The 18,183-nt window shown below is 44.2% G+C and overlaps 1 protein-coding gene across 3 annotated transcripts in view; it reads left to right on the top strand.

The window, feature by feature from the left end:
- The first annotated feature begins 12,140 nt into the window (after nucleotides 1-12,140).
- The window catches only part of FBXL2 (F-box and leucine rich repeat protein 2), a 127,273-nt gene continuing 121,230 nt past the window's right edge, over nucleotides 12,141-18,183 (top strand). For all 3 annotated transcript variants that reach the window (XR_001443282.3, XM_015132380.3, XM_077991344.1), the window contains exon 1: nucleotides 12,141-12,214. Coding sequence is in view for 1 of the 3 variants with exons in the window: in XM_015132380.3 (XP_014987866.1) it covers nucleotides 12,212-12,214 (3 nt within the window). In the remaining 2 variants the exon portion in view is untranslated. The remainder of the gene's footprint in view (nucleotides 12,215-18,183) is intronic.

Below are 18,183 nucleotides of genomic sequence, written 5' to 3'. Positions count from 1 at the left end.
TTCCTTGATTTTTTCCTCAAATATGTTTTCCAAACTTGTAGATTTCTCTTATTCCTAAGGAACATCAATTATTCTTAGGCTTGGTCATTGTATTTGTGCATTTTCGTGCTGTTGATAAAGACATAACCAAGACTGGGAAGAAAAAGAGGTTTAATTGGACTTACAGTTCCACATGGCTGGGGAAGCCTCAGAATCATGGCTGGAGGTGAAAGGCACTTCTTACATGGTGGCAGCAAGAGAAAATGAGGAAGATGCAAAAGCAGAAACGCCTGATAAAACCATCAGATCTTGTGAGGGTTATTCACTCCCACAAGAGAACAGTACGGGGGAACAATCCCCATGTTTCAAATTATCTCCCATCACGTTTCTCCCACAACACGTAGGAATTATGGGAGTACAATTCAAGATGAGATTTGGGTGGGGACACAGAGCCAAACCATATCATTCCACCCCAAGCCCCTCCAAATCTCATGTCCTCACATTTCAAAACCAATCATGGCTTCCCAAAAGTCCCCCAAAGTCTTATTTCAGCATTAACTCAAAAGTCCACAGTCCAAAGTCTCATCTGAGACAAGGCAAGTCCCTTCTGCCTATGAGTCTGCAAAATCAAAAGCAAGCTAGTTACTTCCTAGATACAATGTGGGTACACATATTAGTAAATACAGCTGTTCTAAATGGGAGAAGTTAGCCAAAACAATGGGTTTATAGGGCCCATGCAAGTCTGAAATCCAATGGGGCAGTCTAATTCTAAAGCTCCTAAATGATCTCCTTTGACTCCATTTCTCACATCCAGGTCATGCTGATGCAAGAGGTAGTTTCCCATAGTCTCGGGTAGCTCCACCCCTGTGGCTTTGCAGGATATAGCCCCCTTCCTGGCTGCTTTCATGGGTTGGTGTTGAGTGTCTGCAGCTTTTCCAGGCACACAGTGTAAGCTGTCAGTGGATCTACCATTCTAGGGTCTGGAACGTGGTGGCCCACTTCTCCCAGCTCCACTAGGTGGTGCCTGAGTAGGGACTCTGTGTGGGGGCTCTGACCCCACATTTCCCTTCTGCACCGCCCTAGCAGAGGTTCTCCATGAGGGCCCCACCCCTGCAGCAAACTTTTGCCTGGGCATCCAAGTGTTTCCATAAATTTTCTGAAATCTAGGTGGAGGTTCCTAAACCTCAATTCTTGACTTCTGTGCACCTGCAGGCTTAATATCACATGGAAGCTGCCAAGGTTTGGGGCTTGCACCCTCTGAAACCATGAGCCAAGCTGTACCTTGGCCCCTTTTAGCAACAGTTGGAGCAGGTGGGACACAGAGCACCAAGTCCCTAGGCTGCACACAGCATGGGGACTCTGGGCACAGCCCACTAAACCGTTTTGTCCTCCTAGGCTTCTGGGTCTGTGATGGGAGGGGCTGCTGTGGAGACCTATGACACGCCATGAAGACATTTTCCCCATTGTCTTGGGGATTAACATTTGGCTCCCTGTTACTTATGCAAATTTCTGCAGCCAGCTTGAATTTCTCAAAAAATGGATTTTTCTTTTCTACTGCATCGTCAGGCTGCAAATTTTCTGAACTTTTATGATCTGTTTTCCTTTTAAAATGCAATACTTTTAGCAACACACAAGTCACCTCTTGAATGTTTTGCTGCTTAGAAATTTCTTCCACCAGATACCCTAAATCATCTCTTTTAAGTTCAAAGTTACACAAATCTCTAGTCGGGGCAAAATGCCATCAGCCTCTTTGCTGAAACGTAACAAGAATCACCTTTGCTCCAGTTCCCAAGAAGTTCCTCATCTCCATCTGAGACCACCTCAACCTGCATCCTATTGTTCATATCACTGTCAGCATTTTTGTCAAAGCCATTCAACAAGCCTCTAGGAGGTTCCAAAATGTCCCACATCATTTTCCTCTTTTCTTCTGAGCCCTTCAACTGTTCCAGACTCTACCTGATACCCAGTCACATTTTTGGGAATCTTTTCACAACACCCCATTCCTGGTACCAATGTACTGTATTAGTCCACTTTAATGCTGCTAATAATGGCATACCCAAGACTGGGAAGAAAAAGAGGTTTCATTGGACTTACAGTTCCATATGCCTGGGGAGGCCCTCAGAATCATGACTGGAGGTGAAAGGCACCTCTTACATGGCAGCTGCAAGAGAAAATGAGGAAGAAGCAAGAGCAGAAACCCCTGATAAAGCCATCAGAGCTCATGAGACTTATTCACTACCACGAGAGAACAGTATGGGAGAAACCACTCCCATGACTCAAATTATCTCCCACCGGGTCCCCCTGACAACATGTGGGAATTATGGGAGCACAATTCAAGATGAGCTTTGGGTGGGGACATACAGCCAAACCATATCAGTCATTTAACATAATCCTAAATTTCTTGGAGTCTTTGTTCAATATTTTAAAATTCTTTTCTCTTTGTCTTTGTCTGATTGTGTTAATTCGAAAACCTTGTCTTCAAGCTCTGAAGTTCTTTCTTCTACATGTTCTAGTCTATTATTGAAACTTTTCAGTTTATTTTGTATTTCTCTAAGTGTGTCTTTCATTTCCAGAAGTTGCGATTGTTTTTTCTTTATGGGATTTATTTCTCTGGAAAATTTGTCATCCACATCCTGTATTTGCTTTTAATTTAAGTTATTTTTTAACTTTCTCTGGTATCTCCCTGAGTAGCTGAAAAATCAACCTTCTGAAATCTTTATCTGGCAATTCAGAGGTTTCTTATTGGTTCGAATCCATTGTTGGGGAGCTACTGTGATCTTTTGGGCATGTTATAGAATCTTGTTTTGTTACATTACCAGAATTACTTCCCTGGTTCCTTCTCATTTGGGTAGACTATTTCAGTGGAAAGATCTGGAACTCAAGGGCTGCTGTTCAGATTCTTTTGTCCCACAGGGTGATCCCTTGATGCAGTGCTCTCCCCCTGTCCCTAGGGATGGGGCTTCCTGAGAGTTGGACTGCAGTGATTGTTATTGCTCTTTTGGGTTTAGCCATTTACTGAGGCAACCAGGCTCTGGGCTGGTGCTGGAGAATGTCTGCAAAGAGTCCTGTGATGTCATCCATTTTCAGGTCTCCCACCATGGATACTGGAGCACCTGCTCTACTGGAGGTGGCAGGGGAGTGAAGTAAGCGCTGTAGTAGTCCTTGGTTATGGTTTTGTTTAGTGTGCTGGTTTTGTCGAATGCTGGTTATGCCAGCAGTGAAGTTGTCATGTGGACAGACTCAGGACCTCTGGTAGGCCAGGATGTTGTAGGCAGTGAAATTAGCTGTTGTTTTAGCTTTCCTTGGAGCAGGGTTATTCTGTCATGAGTTCGGTAATGGCTTGAGTTGGTTGACCTCCAGCCAGGTGGTGGTGCTTTCAAGAGAGCACCAGCTGCTGTAGTAGAAGTGGGATATAAGCTTGGCCTAAATTGGCCAGGATAAATATTTGGGTTTCTCAGGTGATGGGCAGGGACACAAAGCTCCCAGGAATTTATGTCTTTTGTGTTCAGCTACCAGGGTGGGTAGAGAAAAAACAGCAGGTGGGGACAGGGTTAGGTGGATTTGAGCTCAGTTTCTCCTTGGTCAGGGCTTGTTGCAGCCACTGTGGAAGATGGGTGATGGTTCTCAGGCCAATGGAGTTACATTCCAAGGGGAATATGGTTGCCCCTGTTGCGTAACACAGGTCACCAGGGAAGTGAGGGAAAGCCAGCAGTGACAGGCCTTACCCAGATTCCACGTAACCGGCAAGGCTGGTCTCACTCCCGCTGTGCCCCACCAACAGTGCTGAGTTTATATCTAGGATCCCCACACGTGTGCATGGGGTTCAGACCTTGCCCCAAACTACAAGCCTCCTGCTGAGAAAGTAAGTACAGCTTTCAGGCCTTGCCCCTCCCCACCTGTCCGCACAATTGACTGTGACTCCTGCAGCAATTCCCATTTGCCCTGCAGATTCTGCTCAGGAAAATTCGTGCTCAGTCAAAATTATTACAAAATTCAGTGCTGGGCGTGGTGGCTCATGCCTGTAATCCCAGCACTTTGGGAGGCCAATGTGGGTGTATCACCTGAGGTCAGGAGTTCGAGGCCAGCCTGGCCAACATGGTGAAACCCTGTCTCTACTAAAAACACAAAAATTAGCCAGGTATGGTGGCACATGCCTGTAATCCAAGCTATTCAGGAGGCTGAGGCAGGAAATCACTTGAACCCAGGAGGCGAGGGTTGCAGTGACGTGAGATCATGCCACTGCACTCCAGCCTGGACAACAAAGTGAGACTCCATCTCAAAAAGAAAAATATTACAAAATTTAGTTGGAAACTTCTTTCACCCAGTGACCCCTACCTAGTTCCGCTGCATGCCCTCCCCAAGGACCCCTGTGAGATAGAGTCAGGAATGGCTTCCCTCGGCTTGAGCTGGGGACTGGGAGTGCCTATAGGGCTCTTCTCACTGCTTCTTGTATTTTAATATTTTGCTCAGCTCCCTAAATCCATTCCAACTCTAGGTAAAGTTAAATTATTCTCCTGTGATTTAGATTTTCAGATTCCCCAGTGGGGATGTGTTCTGAGGCAGGTTTTCCCCTCTCATACTTTGGGAACTCAGGTTTTTAGCTGTCTCGCACAGTTTGCAGCCAGAAGCCGCTTCTTCCATAGGATCTGTGAACTTTTTCAGTCTTCCTGGCACATTCCTGCTGTGGTTCTTGGAGCAAAAGTTCACAGTGTGAGCCTCCACATGCTGTTCTCTCTGTCCAAGTGGGAGATGCACATTAGTCCTGTCTCCTATCTGTCATGTTCTCATTCTTCTTTCTAGTCCTCAGATGAATAACTTCAATTGTTCACTGATTTTCTTCTGCTTGCTCAATCTCTTGCTAAACCCCCATGGTGAAATTTGTTTTCAGCTATTGCAGTTTTCAGCTTCAGAATTTCTATTTGGTTTCTTTGGATAATTTCTACCACTTTATTGATATTCTCTTCATATGTTGTGTTCTTGGTTTCCTGTTGTTCTTTTGTTCAGGATTTTCTTTAGCTAGTTGAGCATATTTAAGATAGTGGATTTAAGTCTCTCTTTAGTAAGTTTAATGTCTGGGATTTCATAGAGATGGTGTTAGGTCCACGACTATGCCAACTGTCCACTCGGTCAGGTTCTGGCCCATGCTGAGGTCTGAGGGGAGGGGGTGGATGGGCATTTAGCTGAAAGAACACTCAGGGGGCCGTAGGCAGGTGAATATTATTTTATTCAGCAGCAGCTCTCATCAACAGCTTTCTTATCAGCAACTTACTTACACCAGCTTTCTCACTCTGTCCATCTTTATCTCAGCTGTCTGCTCCGGCTCTGTGGCTCCTGCCACCCCCACGCCAGTAGCTGCATGGCCAGCTCTCCCTTGCTTTCAGGGTCAGCAGTTTAACTCTTTCTCTCTCTGGGCACCAGCGTGAGCCATGCCGTGGCTCGTCTGCAAGATGGACAGCTCTGGTTCTCCCTCTCTCTTTCTCTGGGCACCAGTGCCATGACAAGCCATGCCTGAGAGCCCTGTGCACAATTTCAGCAGGGCAGTTATACTTTCTACCGACGGTTATACCTTCTACAGACTTTGAGCCAACTATGAACTTAACACAAACAGGTTATATAACAAGTGGAGGTGTGCGCCCGTGCACCAGTCCCGCTGAATCATGCAGGCCTGGATGTCTGCCTCAGCCTATTCTTTGACTAAAGCACATCCATGTACCTTATAGATGGTTTCTGTGAATTTATTTTTTTCCCTTGTGAGTGGGCCATACTTTCCTCTTTCTTTGCATGCCTTGTAATTATTTTGCTGAGAAGTGGACATTTTAAATATTATAGTGTGGAACTCTGGAAATAAGACTCTATCCAAGGCTTTAATTTTCATTATTGAGGGCTGCAGCCATCCACTTATTTAATGAGTTTCCAAATTGTTTTTGCAAAGACTGTATTCCTTGTCAAGTGTGCCCATTGAAGTCTCTGTTTTGTTATCTTAGCAGTCGACTAGTGACCTGAAAGAGATTTCCTTAAATACCTAGAGACAGAAAAAAAAGAAAAAGAAAAACATCCACAAAACCACAAGCCCCTGCCTCTGGTCTTTGCATTCTGGCTCTAAGCTAGGACACTCCTTCAATGCTAAGCCAAGCTGATAGCAACCCTACCTTACCCTTCACTTCTTGCTTGTGTGGAGTCCAAAGATCAGCCACAAGTGTAAGTCTAGGATCCTCTTAAGCCTTTTCTGATCATGCATCTGGGCCTGTGCATGTATACTATATGTCAGATTCCCCAGCATATGCTATAGCCCTCCAAAGCTCTTATTCCCCCAAGAATCTTCCTCCTCATTCTCAGGCTTTTGGGTCTGTCTATTGCTTGCCTCATCCTGCATTTCTCACCCCAGGCAGCAGTAGATAGTGTATGTCTTTAAATATTTCCATCAGATCCTGTGCAGGAAGCCCTCCAACCTAAGGAGGTCAAACTAAGGGTCAACTTCCAGGTCAGTCTCTCACAGCAGGGGTCCCCAACCCCCAGGCTATGGGCCAATACTGGTCAGTGGCCTGTTAGGAACTGGGCTGCATAGCAGGAGGTGAGTGGCCATCGAGTGAAGCTTCTTCTGTATTTACAGCCATTCCACATTGCTTGCATTACCACCTGAGTTCTGCCTCCTGTCAGATCAATGGCAGCATTAGATTCTCATAGGAGCACAAACCCTATTATGAACTGAACATTCAAGGGATCTAGGTTGTGCATTCCTTATGAGAATCTAATGCCTGATGATTTGTCACTGCCTCCCATCACCCCCAGATGGGACTGTCTAGTTGCAGGAAAACAAGCTCAGGGCTTCCACTGATTCTACATCATGGTGAGTCATATAATTAATGTATTATATATTACAATGTAATGATAATAGAAGCAACATACACAATAAATGTAATGTGCTTGGATCATCTTGAAACCATCCCCCATCCCAGTCCATGGAAAAATTGTCCACAAAACCAGTCCCTGGTGCCAAAAAGGTTGGGAACTGCTGCCTTAGAGAATGTGGAAACCAATCAAATGCATAACCAAAATGTTTTGAGAACAAGGTCGTATTGCTCAGGCTGGGACCAGCAAGCTGCATCAGAACACAAGGCACCATCCATAAGATTACCACCAGGCTGGGGAGTAGGAGACGCTAGGTGGGCAAGCAAAATCCCCCATAATTCTTTCCTATCAAAATTCAGTTGCCTCTTTCTTTATTAAGCACTCCTTGGTTGACTTAAATGTTTTATTAGACTCCAGAGTCTGAAATGTCGATTCTGTCCATTTTTCCCCACTTAATGGTTGCTTCAGTAGAAGGACCAATTCTTGGAGTTCCCTATTCTGCTAATTCCGTGATGTCACTTCTATTACAACTACTTTAGAAAACAATTTGGAAACATAATTTTCTTCAGATTTTTTTTTTTTTTTTTTTTTTTTTGAGACGGAGTCTTGCTCTGTCGCCCAGGCTGGAGTGCAGTGGCGCAATTTCGGCTCACTGCAAGCTCCGCCTCCCGGGTTCACGCCATTCTCCTGCCTCAGCCTCCCGAGTAGCTGGGACTACAGGCGCCCGCCACTGCGCCCGGCTAATTTTTTCTATTTTTAGTAGAGATGGGGTTTCACCATGGTCTCGATCTCCTGACCTTGTGATCCGCCTGCCTCGGCCTCCCAAAGTGCTGGGATTACAGGTGTGAGCCACCGCGCCCGGCCTAATTTTCTTCAGATTTATGTAGTAAATCTGTAAACCAACAACTCTACTCTTTGTTGACATTCCAGAGCTGTGGTTCTCAAATGGGGCAATTTTGCCACTCTGTGGACATTTGGAAATGCCTGGAGATATTTTTTGATTTTCACAACTGGGGTGTGCCATTAGCATCTAGTGGGTAGAGATCATGGATGTTGTGAAACATCTTATAATATGCAGGACTACACTCTCCCTCCAACCTCCAGCAACGAAGAGTTATCTGGCCCTAAATGCTAAAAGTGCTAACTAAGATTGAGAAACCATCATCTAGAGAAATGTGTCCATGTACACTAGGAGAATGCTCATAGCGTCATCATTTATAAGAGTCCTAAATGGGAAATGATTCAAATGCCTATCAACAGTGGAAGGGATAAATATATTCTTATGTGCATTCAGTGAGATACTTTATAGCTATAAAAATGTAGTATAAACATTTATAAAGAACTACAAGAAAGTACTAGGCACAGTGGCATGCACCTGTAGTCTCAGCTACTGAGAAGGCTGAAGTGAAGGATCACTTGAGGCCAGCCTGGGCAACATAGCCAGATATCCCTCTCCAAAAAATAAAAGATAAAAAAAAGATAAAACAAATGTATAAGGAAATGCAAGAAAATGATTTCCATAAATTTCATGACAGTGATCACCTTAGGGGAAAAGTTGAGGGGGGAATTCAGATTAGGAGAGTAGACATGAGGATCATCTGGGTTGCTGGCTATGTTCTATTTCTTGAACTGGGTGGTGTGAAGTGTTCACTTTAACAAAATGTACATTTGTATTCTATTACTTGTATTTATATCTCATAATAAAAAGATAAAAATAGGCCGGGCGCGGTGGCTCAAGCCTGTAATCCCAGCACTTTGGGAGGCCAAGACGCGCGAATCACGAGGTCAGGAGATCAAGACCATCCTGGCTAACACAGTGAAACCCCATCTCTACTAAAAATACAAAAAACTAGCCAGGCGCGGTGGCGGGCGCCTGTAGTCCCAGCTACTAGGGAGGCTGAGGCAGGAGAATGGCGTGAACCCGGGAGGCGGAGCTTGCAGTGAGCTGAGATCCGGCCACTGCACTCCAGCCTGGGCGGCAGAGCGAGACTCCGTCTCAAAAAAAAAAAAAAAAAAAAAAGATAAAAATAAAGGCTGCCAGTAATTACAGTATTTATTTTCTATTATACTCCCTACTCTATCAAGTCATATTCTTATTTGGATCTTCAAACTGACCATACAGACCCAGCATAGATGTTCATTCAATCATCGGTATTTATTGAACATCTACTATAAGCCAGGAACTGTTCTTAAACACTAGGAATACAGAATGGAACAAGATAGACATCTTGCATTACAGAGCGGGGAGACAGGAAGTAATTAATAAACAAAAAGGTAAAAAAGATAGTTTTGAGGGGGACTAAGTACTTTGAGAACAAGACAGAGTTAAATGAGAGAGGCTGACTAAAGTGAGAGTGACTGGAATGAGCTATTTTAGGTCAGTAAAGGCTTTTGCGAAGATGACGATTGAGGAGATAACTGACCTGTATCAAATGAAGGAAGGGCCTACATGAAGTTCTGCAGGAAGAATATTCCATATAAAGGAAGCAGATATTATTGAGGCTTTTTTTTTTTTTTTTTTTTTTGAGACGGAGTCTCGCTCTGTTGCCCAGGCTGGAGTGCAGTGGCCGGATCTCGGCTCACTGCAAGCTCCGCCTCCCGGGTTCCCACCATTCTCCTGCCTCAGCCTCCAGAGTAGCTGGGACTACAAGTGCCCGCCACCTCGCCTGGCTAGTTTTTTGTAGTTTTTAGTAGAAACGGGGTTTTACCGGGTTAGCCAGGATGGTCTCGATCTCCTGACCTCGTGATTCGCCCGTCTCGGCCTCCCAAAGTGCTGGGATTACAGGCTTGAGCCACCGCGCCCGGCCTATTGAGGCTTTTAAGTACAAAAGTATTTGACGAGTTTGAGGAACCTCGGGACATAAAAGTGTGGCTAATATGGCGTGAATGAGGGAAGAGTGACAGGAGATGGAGTTGGTGCAGTGGGCAAGGCCTCCATCGTGTGCCATTTTGGTAGACCATGGAAAGCATTTGTGTTTTTTTCTTTTTCTTTTGTCTTTCTTTTTTTTTTGGAAACAGAGTCTTGTTCTGTTGCCCAGGCTGGAGTGCAGTGGCACGATCTCTGCTCACTGCAACCTCAGCCTCCCGAGTTCAAGCCATTCTTCTGCCTCAGCCTCCCAAGTAGCTGGGACTACAGGTGCCTGCCACCACACCTGGCTAATTTTTGTGTTTTTAGTAGAGACGGGGTTTCACTATGTTGGCCAGGCTGGTCCTGAACTTCTGACCTCAGGTGATCCTCCCACCTCGGCCTCCCAAAGTGCTGGGATTACAGGCGTAATTGAGCCACGTTGCCCAGCCTGTATTTTTTTTCCAAGTGCTATGAGAAGCCACTGAAAATGCTGCTGTTGTGTAGGATGCAGGAGGGAAGACATGGGATCACAGTTCACTTGTGCTGCTATAACAAAACACCACAGGACTGTGTAATTTATAAACAATAGAAATTCATGTTTCACAGTTCTGGAGGCTGGGAAGTCTAAGATCAAGGTGCTGGCCGGTTTGGTGTATGGTGAGGGCTGCTCTGCTTCTGAGACGGTGTCTTGTTGCTGCATCCTCTGGAGGGGATTGCTGTGTCCTCACATGGCAGAAGGGATGAAAAGGCAAAAAGGGGCTGAATTCATTCCCTCAAGTTCTCTTATAAGGGCATTAATCCCATTCATGAGGACAGAGCTCTCACGGCCTACTCCCCACCTTGAGGCCCTCTTTCTAAAACTGTCACATTTGATACGTTTTCACACAAAGTTTGAAGGGGACACAAACATTCAAATCGTAGCACATGTGGAGATGAATCGGGGTGAGACGATAGTGGCTGTGAAGTGGAGATGTTGTAGAGTGGATAGATTGAGAATTTAAGGTGGAGTCAAGAATATGTGATAATGGACTGGAAGTGAAGTGTGAGAAAACAGAGGAATCAGGGACAATTTCTAGGTTTTTGTCTTAACAATCAAGGGGATAGTAGGGACTTTTGCTTTGAGAAGACTGGGGAGTAAGAAACTTGGATCAAGGGGTTTATTTGGGCCATATTACACTGTGATGTCTATTAGGCACTCCAGGGGTGGGGGGGGGGTGTCAGGTCAGCTGTTGAATATGATTCTTCTTCACAGATTCTTTTTTTTTTACATTTTAAAATTCTCTTTCTTTTTTTGGTAACTTTATTTTTGTTGTTGTTGTTTTTATTTTGTCAGGTTTTTTTCTGCTTCTAACACACCAAGCACATTCTTTTATTTTTTTTCCTTCTTTTTCTTTTTATTTATTTATTTTTTTTTTGTAGAGTCAGGGTCTTGCCCTGGCAGGTCTCAAACTCTTGTCCTCAAGCAATCCTCCTGCTTCGGCCTCCCAAAGTGCTGGGATTACAGGTGTCAACCATCGCACTGGGTCCTTCTTCATAGAGTTAATGGGCTGGATTTGAGGATGTCTAGAGTTCCCTTCAACCATATTAAAAACATTCAAGAAACTGCCAGTTGATTTAATGAATTAGATAACATGCATAGAATGATATCCCATGAAGTGGCATGAAAAGATTTTTTTTTTTTTTTGAGATGGAGTCTTGCTCTGTTGCCCAGGCTGGAGTGCAGTGGTGCAATTCCGGCTCACTGCAAACTCCGCCTCCCGGGTTCACACCATTCTCCTGCCTCAGTCTCCCGAGTAGCTGGGACCACAGGCATTCCCCACCATGCCTGGCTAATTTTTTGTATTTTTAGTAGAGACGGGGTTTCACCATGTTAGCCAGGATGGTTTTGATCTCCTGACCTCGTGATCCGCTCACCTCGGCCTCCCAAAGTGCTGGGATTACAGGCGTGAGCCACCGCGCCCGGCCCCAAGATAATCATTTTTAATCTAAAAAAGTAGATTATAAAACAGTTACCTATGGTTTGCCACCATTTTTAAGAATACAGTATGTTATAACATCTCACTGGAAGCTTGAAACAGATAGAATGGAATCTGAGCAGTGGCTACTTCAGGTGCTGGGATGAGTGTGGTTTTATCCTTTTAAATTCTTGTTATTGGTAATTTAAAATGTTTTCAATAATCATGCATTACCTGTATAACGTTTTTTTAAATTAAAAAAAAAATCCATGGTCTCTTTCAGCTGGGCAGTCTGCAGCTGGGTAATCTGTCAGGTGAGGGTCATCAAGGTGATCAGGCTGAGAGGATGGACCAGATACAAAGTGGGAGAGGCGAAGAGGCCCCGTTCCAGGGCCGGGGGCGAGGGGTGGGCGGTCCAAAGGGCACCGCCCCTGCGGGTCACGTGCTCGCCGGCCACCAATGGCCGCCTCCGAGCCCACCTTGGGGACGGGGCGGGGCGCCTGGCTGGCGTCACCAGGACAACGGGCGTCGCCGGCGCCGTGTGACTTCGAGCTGTGGGCTCGCTAGCGGCTCTTCGGCCATGGTGAGTCTGGGACCCGCGTCTGCCCAGCCGCCGCGCCCTACCCCTACCGGGCTGGGTCCCCAAGCTGCCGCCCGCTAGGGTCGGGCGGGCGGCGCTGGGGTCGTGGAGAGGCCGGGCCGCGGCCTGCGAGGCTGCTGGGCAGGGCAGGGCTGGGCGGGCCCGGGGAGGGATAACCTGGGGGATTCAGAGCGCCCGCCTGCCGGGGGGCGACCGCGATGCAGCGTTCCCTGCCGCTGGAGTCTGGGTGACAGCCCGGACCCCCACCCAGTGGGCCGCCGGACGACGTGACGCTGTTTGGCCCGAGAGAGCCTGGGAAGCCACCCAAGGAGGGTGTGGTTAAACAAAAAATCATACATATGAATATCATATGTATTTATATTTACACCAAAGCAGTCTATGTGCCTCCAGTTTTGTTTATATGCAATTATATATAACTAATATACGACATAGATCTTCCTTTCAAAATCATCATTCTGATAGGTTTTTTAGCACGTGGAAATTAACATTTTTGATTTTAGAGCTCCCTCCCCTCCTTTTTAAAAAATAGGGGGCATTAAGCTGGAGGGTTTTTTTCTGAGTGCCGCACCCTCACTGAGGGATTTAATTAATTCATAATTAGTACATTGTAAACGTCTTAAATCATTACCTTTATTAGTTAACTTCAGACGGCGTGGGCATAACACCTGTCCCCCTTTAAGCTCGTTTTAAAAACGTGACTCGGTTTCACTCGTCGGAGGTGCTGGCTTGAATAGACAAGTTCAGAGAATTGCCAACCGAAGGTATGGTTCTCCAGAGGCCTTCATGGGGTGTAAGAAAAGAGAGGAGCTAGACTCCTTGCTTGGGGACACACCCTTGGTATAGAATACTTGAGGAGGTATGGGGGTAGGTGCAGGTAATAGGGAAATAGCTAGTTTTTAGAAACAGGTTTTTGTTTTAACCATGGGTGATTAAGTGGAGATTTTCTTCTTATCTGCAGGAGTTTAGTGGAAGTGCTGATGAGCTGAGAATGCAGGGTGCTCCCCAAGTGCCAGCTGGCCTCCTGGAGAAAAAACTATCATTAGGAATCCTGGCTGGCTCAGTTTTTTTCCTTAATAACCAAGGAGAGGGGTGGTGGTAGGAGGTGGATGGTGTCTCTCATTGACTCTGGAAAAGCAACTTCCAAGTGTGTGGCATTATTGCTGGCAGGAGAAGAACATCACCCACAAATCACAGTACCATGTAATGCCTTTATTTTGTATATGTTTCTTTTTTAAATTGCGAATTGCTTTTTAAGTGACAAATTAATGGAGCTGGCAAGAGTTTCAGAAAGCGAATTTTACAAAGATATAAGTGTTTCAAATATTGCAGTAATTTCCTGTTACATGTTATATGTGAGAAAACTGTAACAATTGTAGCAAGGAGAAGGAATATCCAGGAATTAAATTTTCACAGCTCTCTGAAGTCTCATATTCCTCCTGTCATCCATTTTCCTTTATTTTTACTTCTTCCACTTCTTTCATTCTGACCCACAGCCCACCTTCATTCGCTATTGTGAATTTTAGAGTTTTACTTTAAAATAAAAGCATTTACTGTAGTTTTGTATTAGTGGTTGCTTTGCTGAACTTATAATGCTTTGCTTTTTGTATGTCTTTAAGCATTAAGAATTTAACTCATAGGAACTTAATTGATAAGGTGCCTAGGCTTCCATGGAAGTGGGGAATGGTTGGTGCAGGAGGGAGAGGGATGAAGCGGCTGCATGTATATGTCATCCCCAAAACTGTATTCTTTTTTTCTTTGAGACGGAGTCTCATTCTGTCTCCAGGCTGGAGTGCAGTGGTGCAATCTCAGCTCACTTCAACCTCTGCCTCCCGGGTTCAGGCAATTCTCCTGCCTCAGCCTCCTGAGTAGCTGGGACTACAGGCATGTGCCACCACGCCCAGCTAATTTTTGTATTTTTAGTAGAGATGGGGTTTCACCATGTTGGCCAGGATGGTCTCGATTTCTTGACCTTGTGATCCTCCCGCTTTGACCTCCCAAAGTGCTGGAATTACAGGCGTGAGCCACCACGCCTGGCTCCCAGAACTGTATTCTAAATCACATTGCACTTCCTTAACTGCTTGAATCTAAATATAAAACTTCAGCCATTGATATAAATGACTTGGCACATTAATTTTGGGACTATTTCTCAATGAAAATTTCTTCAATTAAGCCATTTTTTTCTACTCTGTAATAATGACAGCTAACATTGTGTACATATGTACATCGTTATTACTATAGAGGCAGTAGAAATTTTTCTGAGAGTCTTAAATGGTCACAACAACCTTGTGATGAAGATACCTTTATTCTATTTTAGAGATGAGGAAATTGAGGCAAAGATAGGTAAAGTAACTTGCCTAGGTCACCCCACTGATAAATTGAGCCATGTTTAAAACCCGGCAGTTTCTCTCAACCTGTTTATGGATTGTACTGTAATGTATAGTGTATCTTTATATGTTTCCTCATACATATTTTAGGAAATTAGTTTTCTTTCTTATTAGGACTTTAAGGTTTTTGAACACTTATAAATGACTTGTGTTTTGTTGTTTCTAGCACTGGGTTAGATATTACAGAACAGGGTAGGCATGCCTACCCTTCTCTCCCCTCTTTCTTCTTTCCTTCTTTCACAAAGTTGAAATGAGAAGGAATTAATAAAGATATGAATTAGATCAGCGTTCTTACTCACGGCTATACTAGCATTGAGTTTCTCCTGTCACATCAGTTCAGTTAAGGAATTGGCATCCGCTTTTTGTGTGAATCACAAAGACAAGTGTTTTACATAAAGCCTTTTGGATGTGGAGGATGTAACAGTGTTTTTTAAAAATGTATTCTCTGAGATTTTCCTAATTTTTAGATTTTAGTTTCATATTCTACAATCATTATGAAAAGACTTCAAGGCTGGGCTCAGTGGCTCACACCTGTAATCCCAGCACTTTGGGAGGCTGAGGTGGAGGATTGCTTGAGTGCTGGAGTTCAAGACCAGCCTGGGCAACATGGTGAGACCCATCTCTACTAAAAATTTGAAAAATTAGCCAGGCATGGCGGTGCACGCCTGTGGTCCCAGCTATTTGGGTGGCTGAGGTGGAAGGATCCCTTGAGTCCAGGAGATCAAGGCTGTGCTGAGTTGTGTTCACACCGTTGCACTCCAGCCTGGGCAACAGAGCAAGGCCCTGTATCCAAAAAAAGAAAAAAGGGCATTTAATAATTGTTTAAATTTTAATTCATATGGAACAAAATCTGTTGCGATATATATGACTTGTCAAGTTTTTGTTACTGTTTAACACTTTATCATGTAAAGCAGATTTATTTTTTGGAAATAAATAATATTTTATCATATAATTTTCCAGTTTAATTTGTTCATTTGGACTTTCCTATTTTGACACTTCTCTTTCTGTATTTGTGGTCAAGACGTCACAGGTATTGGGAAGCAGAAGATGGAGGGAAACACTGCAAAAATAGTTTTGCACATTAAAGTGACTTTAAAAAATTTTTTCATTTAATTTTATTTTTATTATACTTTAAGTTCTAGGGTACATGTGCACAACGGGCAGGTTTGTTACATATGTATACATGTGCCATGTTGGTGTGCTGTACCCGTTAACTTGTCATTTACATTAGGTATATCTCCTAATGCTATCCCTCCCCCATCTCTTCACCCCATGACAGGCCCTGGTGTGTGATGTTCCCCACCCTGTGTCCAAGTGTTCTCATTGTTCAGTTCCCACCTATGAGTGAGAACATGCGGTGTTTGGTTTTCTGTTCTTGCGATAGTTTGCTGAGAATAATGGTTTCCAGCTGCATCCATGTCCCTACAAAGGACATGAACTCATCCTTTTTTTTTTTTTTTTTTGAGACGGAGTCTGGCTCTGTCGCCCAGGCTGGAGTGCAGTGGCTGGATCTCAGCTCACTGCAAGCTCCGCCTCCCGGGTTTGCGCCATTCTCCTGCCTCAGCCTCCCGAGTAGCTGGGACTACAGGCGCCCGCCACCTCGCCCGGCTATTTTTTTGTATTTTTTAGTAGAAACGGGGTTTCACTGTGTTAGCCAGGATGGTCTCGATCTCCTGACCTCATGATCCGCCCGTCTTGGCCTCCCAAAGTGCTGGGATTACAGGCTTGAGCCACCGCGCCCGGCCGAACTCATCCTTTTTTATGGCTGCATAGTATTCCATGGTGTACATGTGCCACATTTTCTTAATCCGGTCTGTCACTGATGGACATTTGGGTTGATTCCAAGTCTTTGCTATTGTGAATAGTGTCGCAGTAAACATACGTGTGCATGTGTCTTTATAGCAGCATGATTTATAATCCTTTGGGTATATACCCAGTAATGGGATGGCTGGGTCAAATGGTATTTCTAGTTCTAGATCCTTGAGGAATCGCCACACTGTCTTCCACAATGGTTGAACTAGTTTACAGTCCCACCAACAGTATAAAAGTGTTCCTATTTCTCCACATCCTCTCCAGCATCTGTTGTTTCCTGACTTTTTAATGATTGCCATTCTAACTGGTGTGAGATGGTTTCTCATTGTGGTTTTGATTTGCATTTCTCTGATGGCCAGTGACGATGAGCATTTTTTCATGTGTCTGTTGGCTGCATGAATGTCTTCTTTTGAGAAGTGTTCATATCCTTTGCCCACTTTTTGCTGGGATTATTTGATTTTTGTCTTGTAAATTTGTTTAAGTTCTTTGTAGATTCTGGATATTAGCCCTTTGTCAGATGGGTAGATTGTAAAAATTTTCTCCCATTCTTTAGGTTGCCTGTTCACTGTGATGGTGGTTTCTTTTGCTGTGCAGAAGCTCTTTAGTTTAATTAGATCCCATTTGTCAAATTTGGCTTTTGTTGCCATTGCTTTTGGTGTTTTAGTCATGAAGTCCTTGCCCATGCCTATGTCCTGGAATGGTATTGCCTAGGTTTTCTTCTAGGGTTTTTATGGCTTTAGGTCTAACATTGAAGTCTTTAATCCATCTTGAATTAATTTTTGTATAAGGTGTAAGGAAGGGATCCAGTTTCAGCTTTCTACTTATGGCTAGCCAATTTTCCCAGCACCATTTATTAAATAGGGAATCCTTTCCCCATTTCTTGTTTTTGTCAGGTTTGTCAAAGATCAGATGGTTGTAGATGTGTGGTATTATTTCTGAGGGCTCTGTTCTGTTCCTTTGGTCTACATCTCTGTTTTGGTACCAGTACCATGCTGTTTTGGTTGGTTACTGTAGCCTTGTAGTATAGTTTGAAGTCAGGTAGTGTGGTGCCTCCAGCTTTGTTCTTTTTTGCTTAGGATTGTCTTGGCAATGTGGGCTCTTTTTTGGTTCCCTATGGACTTTAAAGTAGTTTTTTTTTTTTTTCCAGTTCTGTGAAGAAAGTCATTGGTAGCTTGATGGGGATGGCACTGAATCTATAAATTACCTTGGGCAGTATGGCCATTTTCACAACATTGATTCTTCCTATCCATGAACATGGAATGTTCTTCCATTTGTTTGTGTCCTCTTTTATTTCGTTGAGCAGTTGTTTGTAGTTCTCCTTGAAGAGGTCCTTCACGTCCCTTGTAAGTTGGATTCCTAGGTATTTTATTTTCTTTGAAGCAGTTGTGAATGGGAGTTCACTCATGATTTGGCTCTCTGTTTGTCTGTTGTTGGTGTGTAGGAATGCTTGTGATTTTTGCACATTGATTTTGTATCCCGAGACTTTGCTGAAGTTGCTTATCAGCTTAAGGAGCTCTTGGGCTGAGACGATGGGGTTTTCTAAATATACAATCATGTCATCTGCAAACAGGGACAATTTGACTGCCTCTTTTACTAATTGAATACCCTTTATTTCTTTCTCCTGCCTGATTGCCTGGCCAGAACTTCCAACAGTATGTTGTATAGAGTGATGAGAGAGGGCATCCCTGTCTTGTGCCAGTTTTCAAAGGGAATGCTTCCAGCTTTTGCCCATTCGGTATGATATTGGCTGTGGGT

The sequence above is a fragment of the Macaca mulatta genome, chromosome 2 (genome assembly GCF_049350105.2).
Source record: "Macaca mulatta isolate MMU2019108-1 chromosome 2, T2T-MMU8v2.0, whole genome shotgun sequence".
Classification (NCBI taxonomy): Eukaryota; Metazoa; Chordata; class Mammalia; order Primates; family Cercopithecidae; genus Macaca; species Macaca mulatta.
This window is presented reverse-complemented; position numbering and strand designations above follow the sequence as displayed.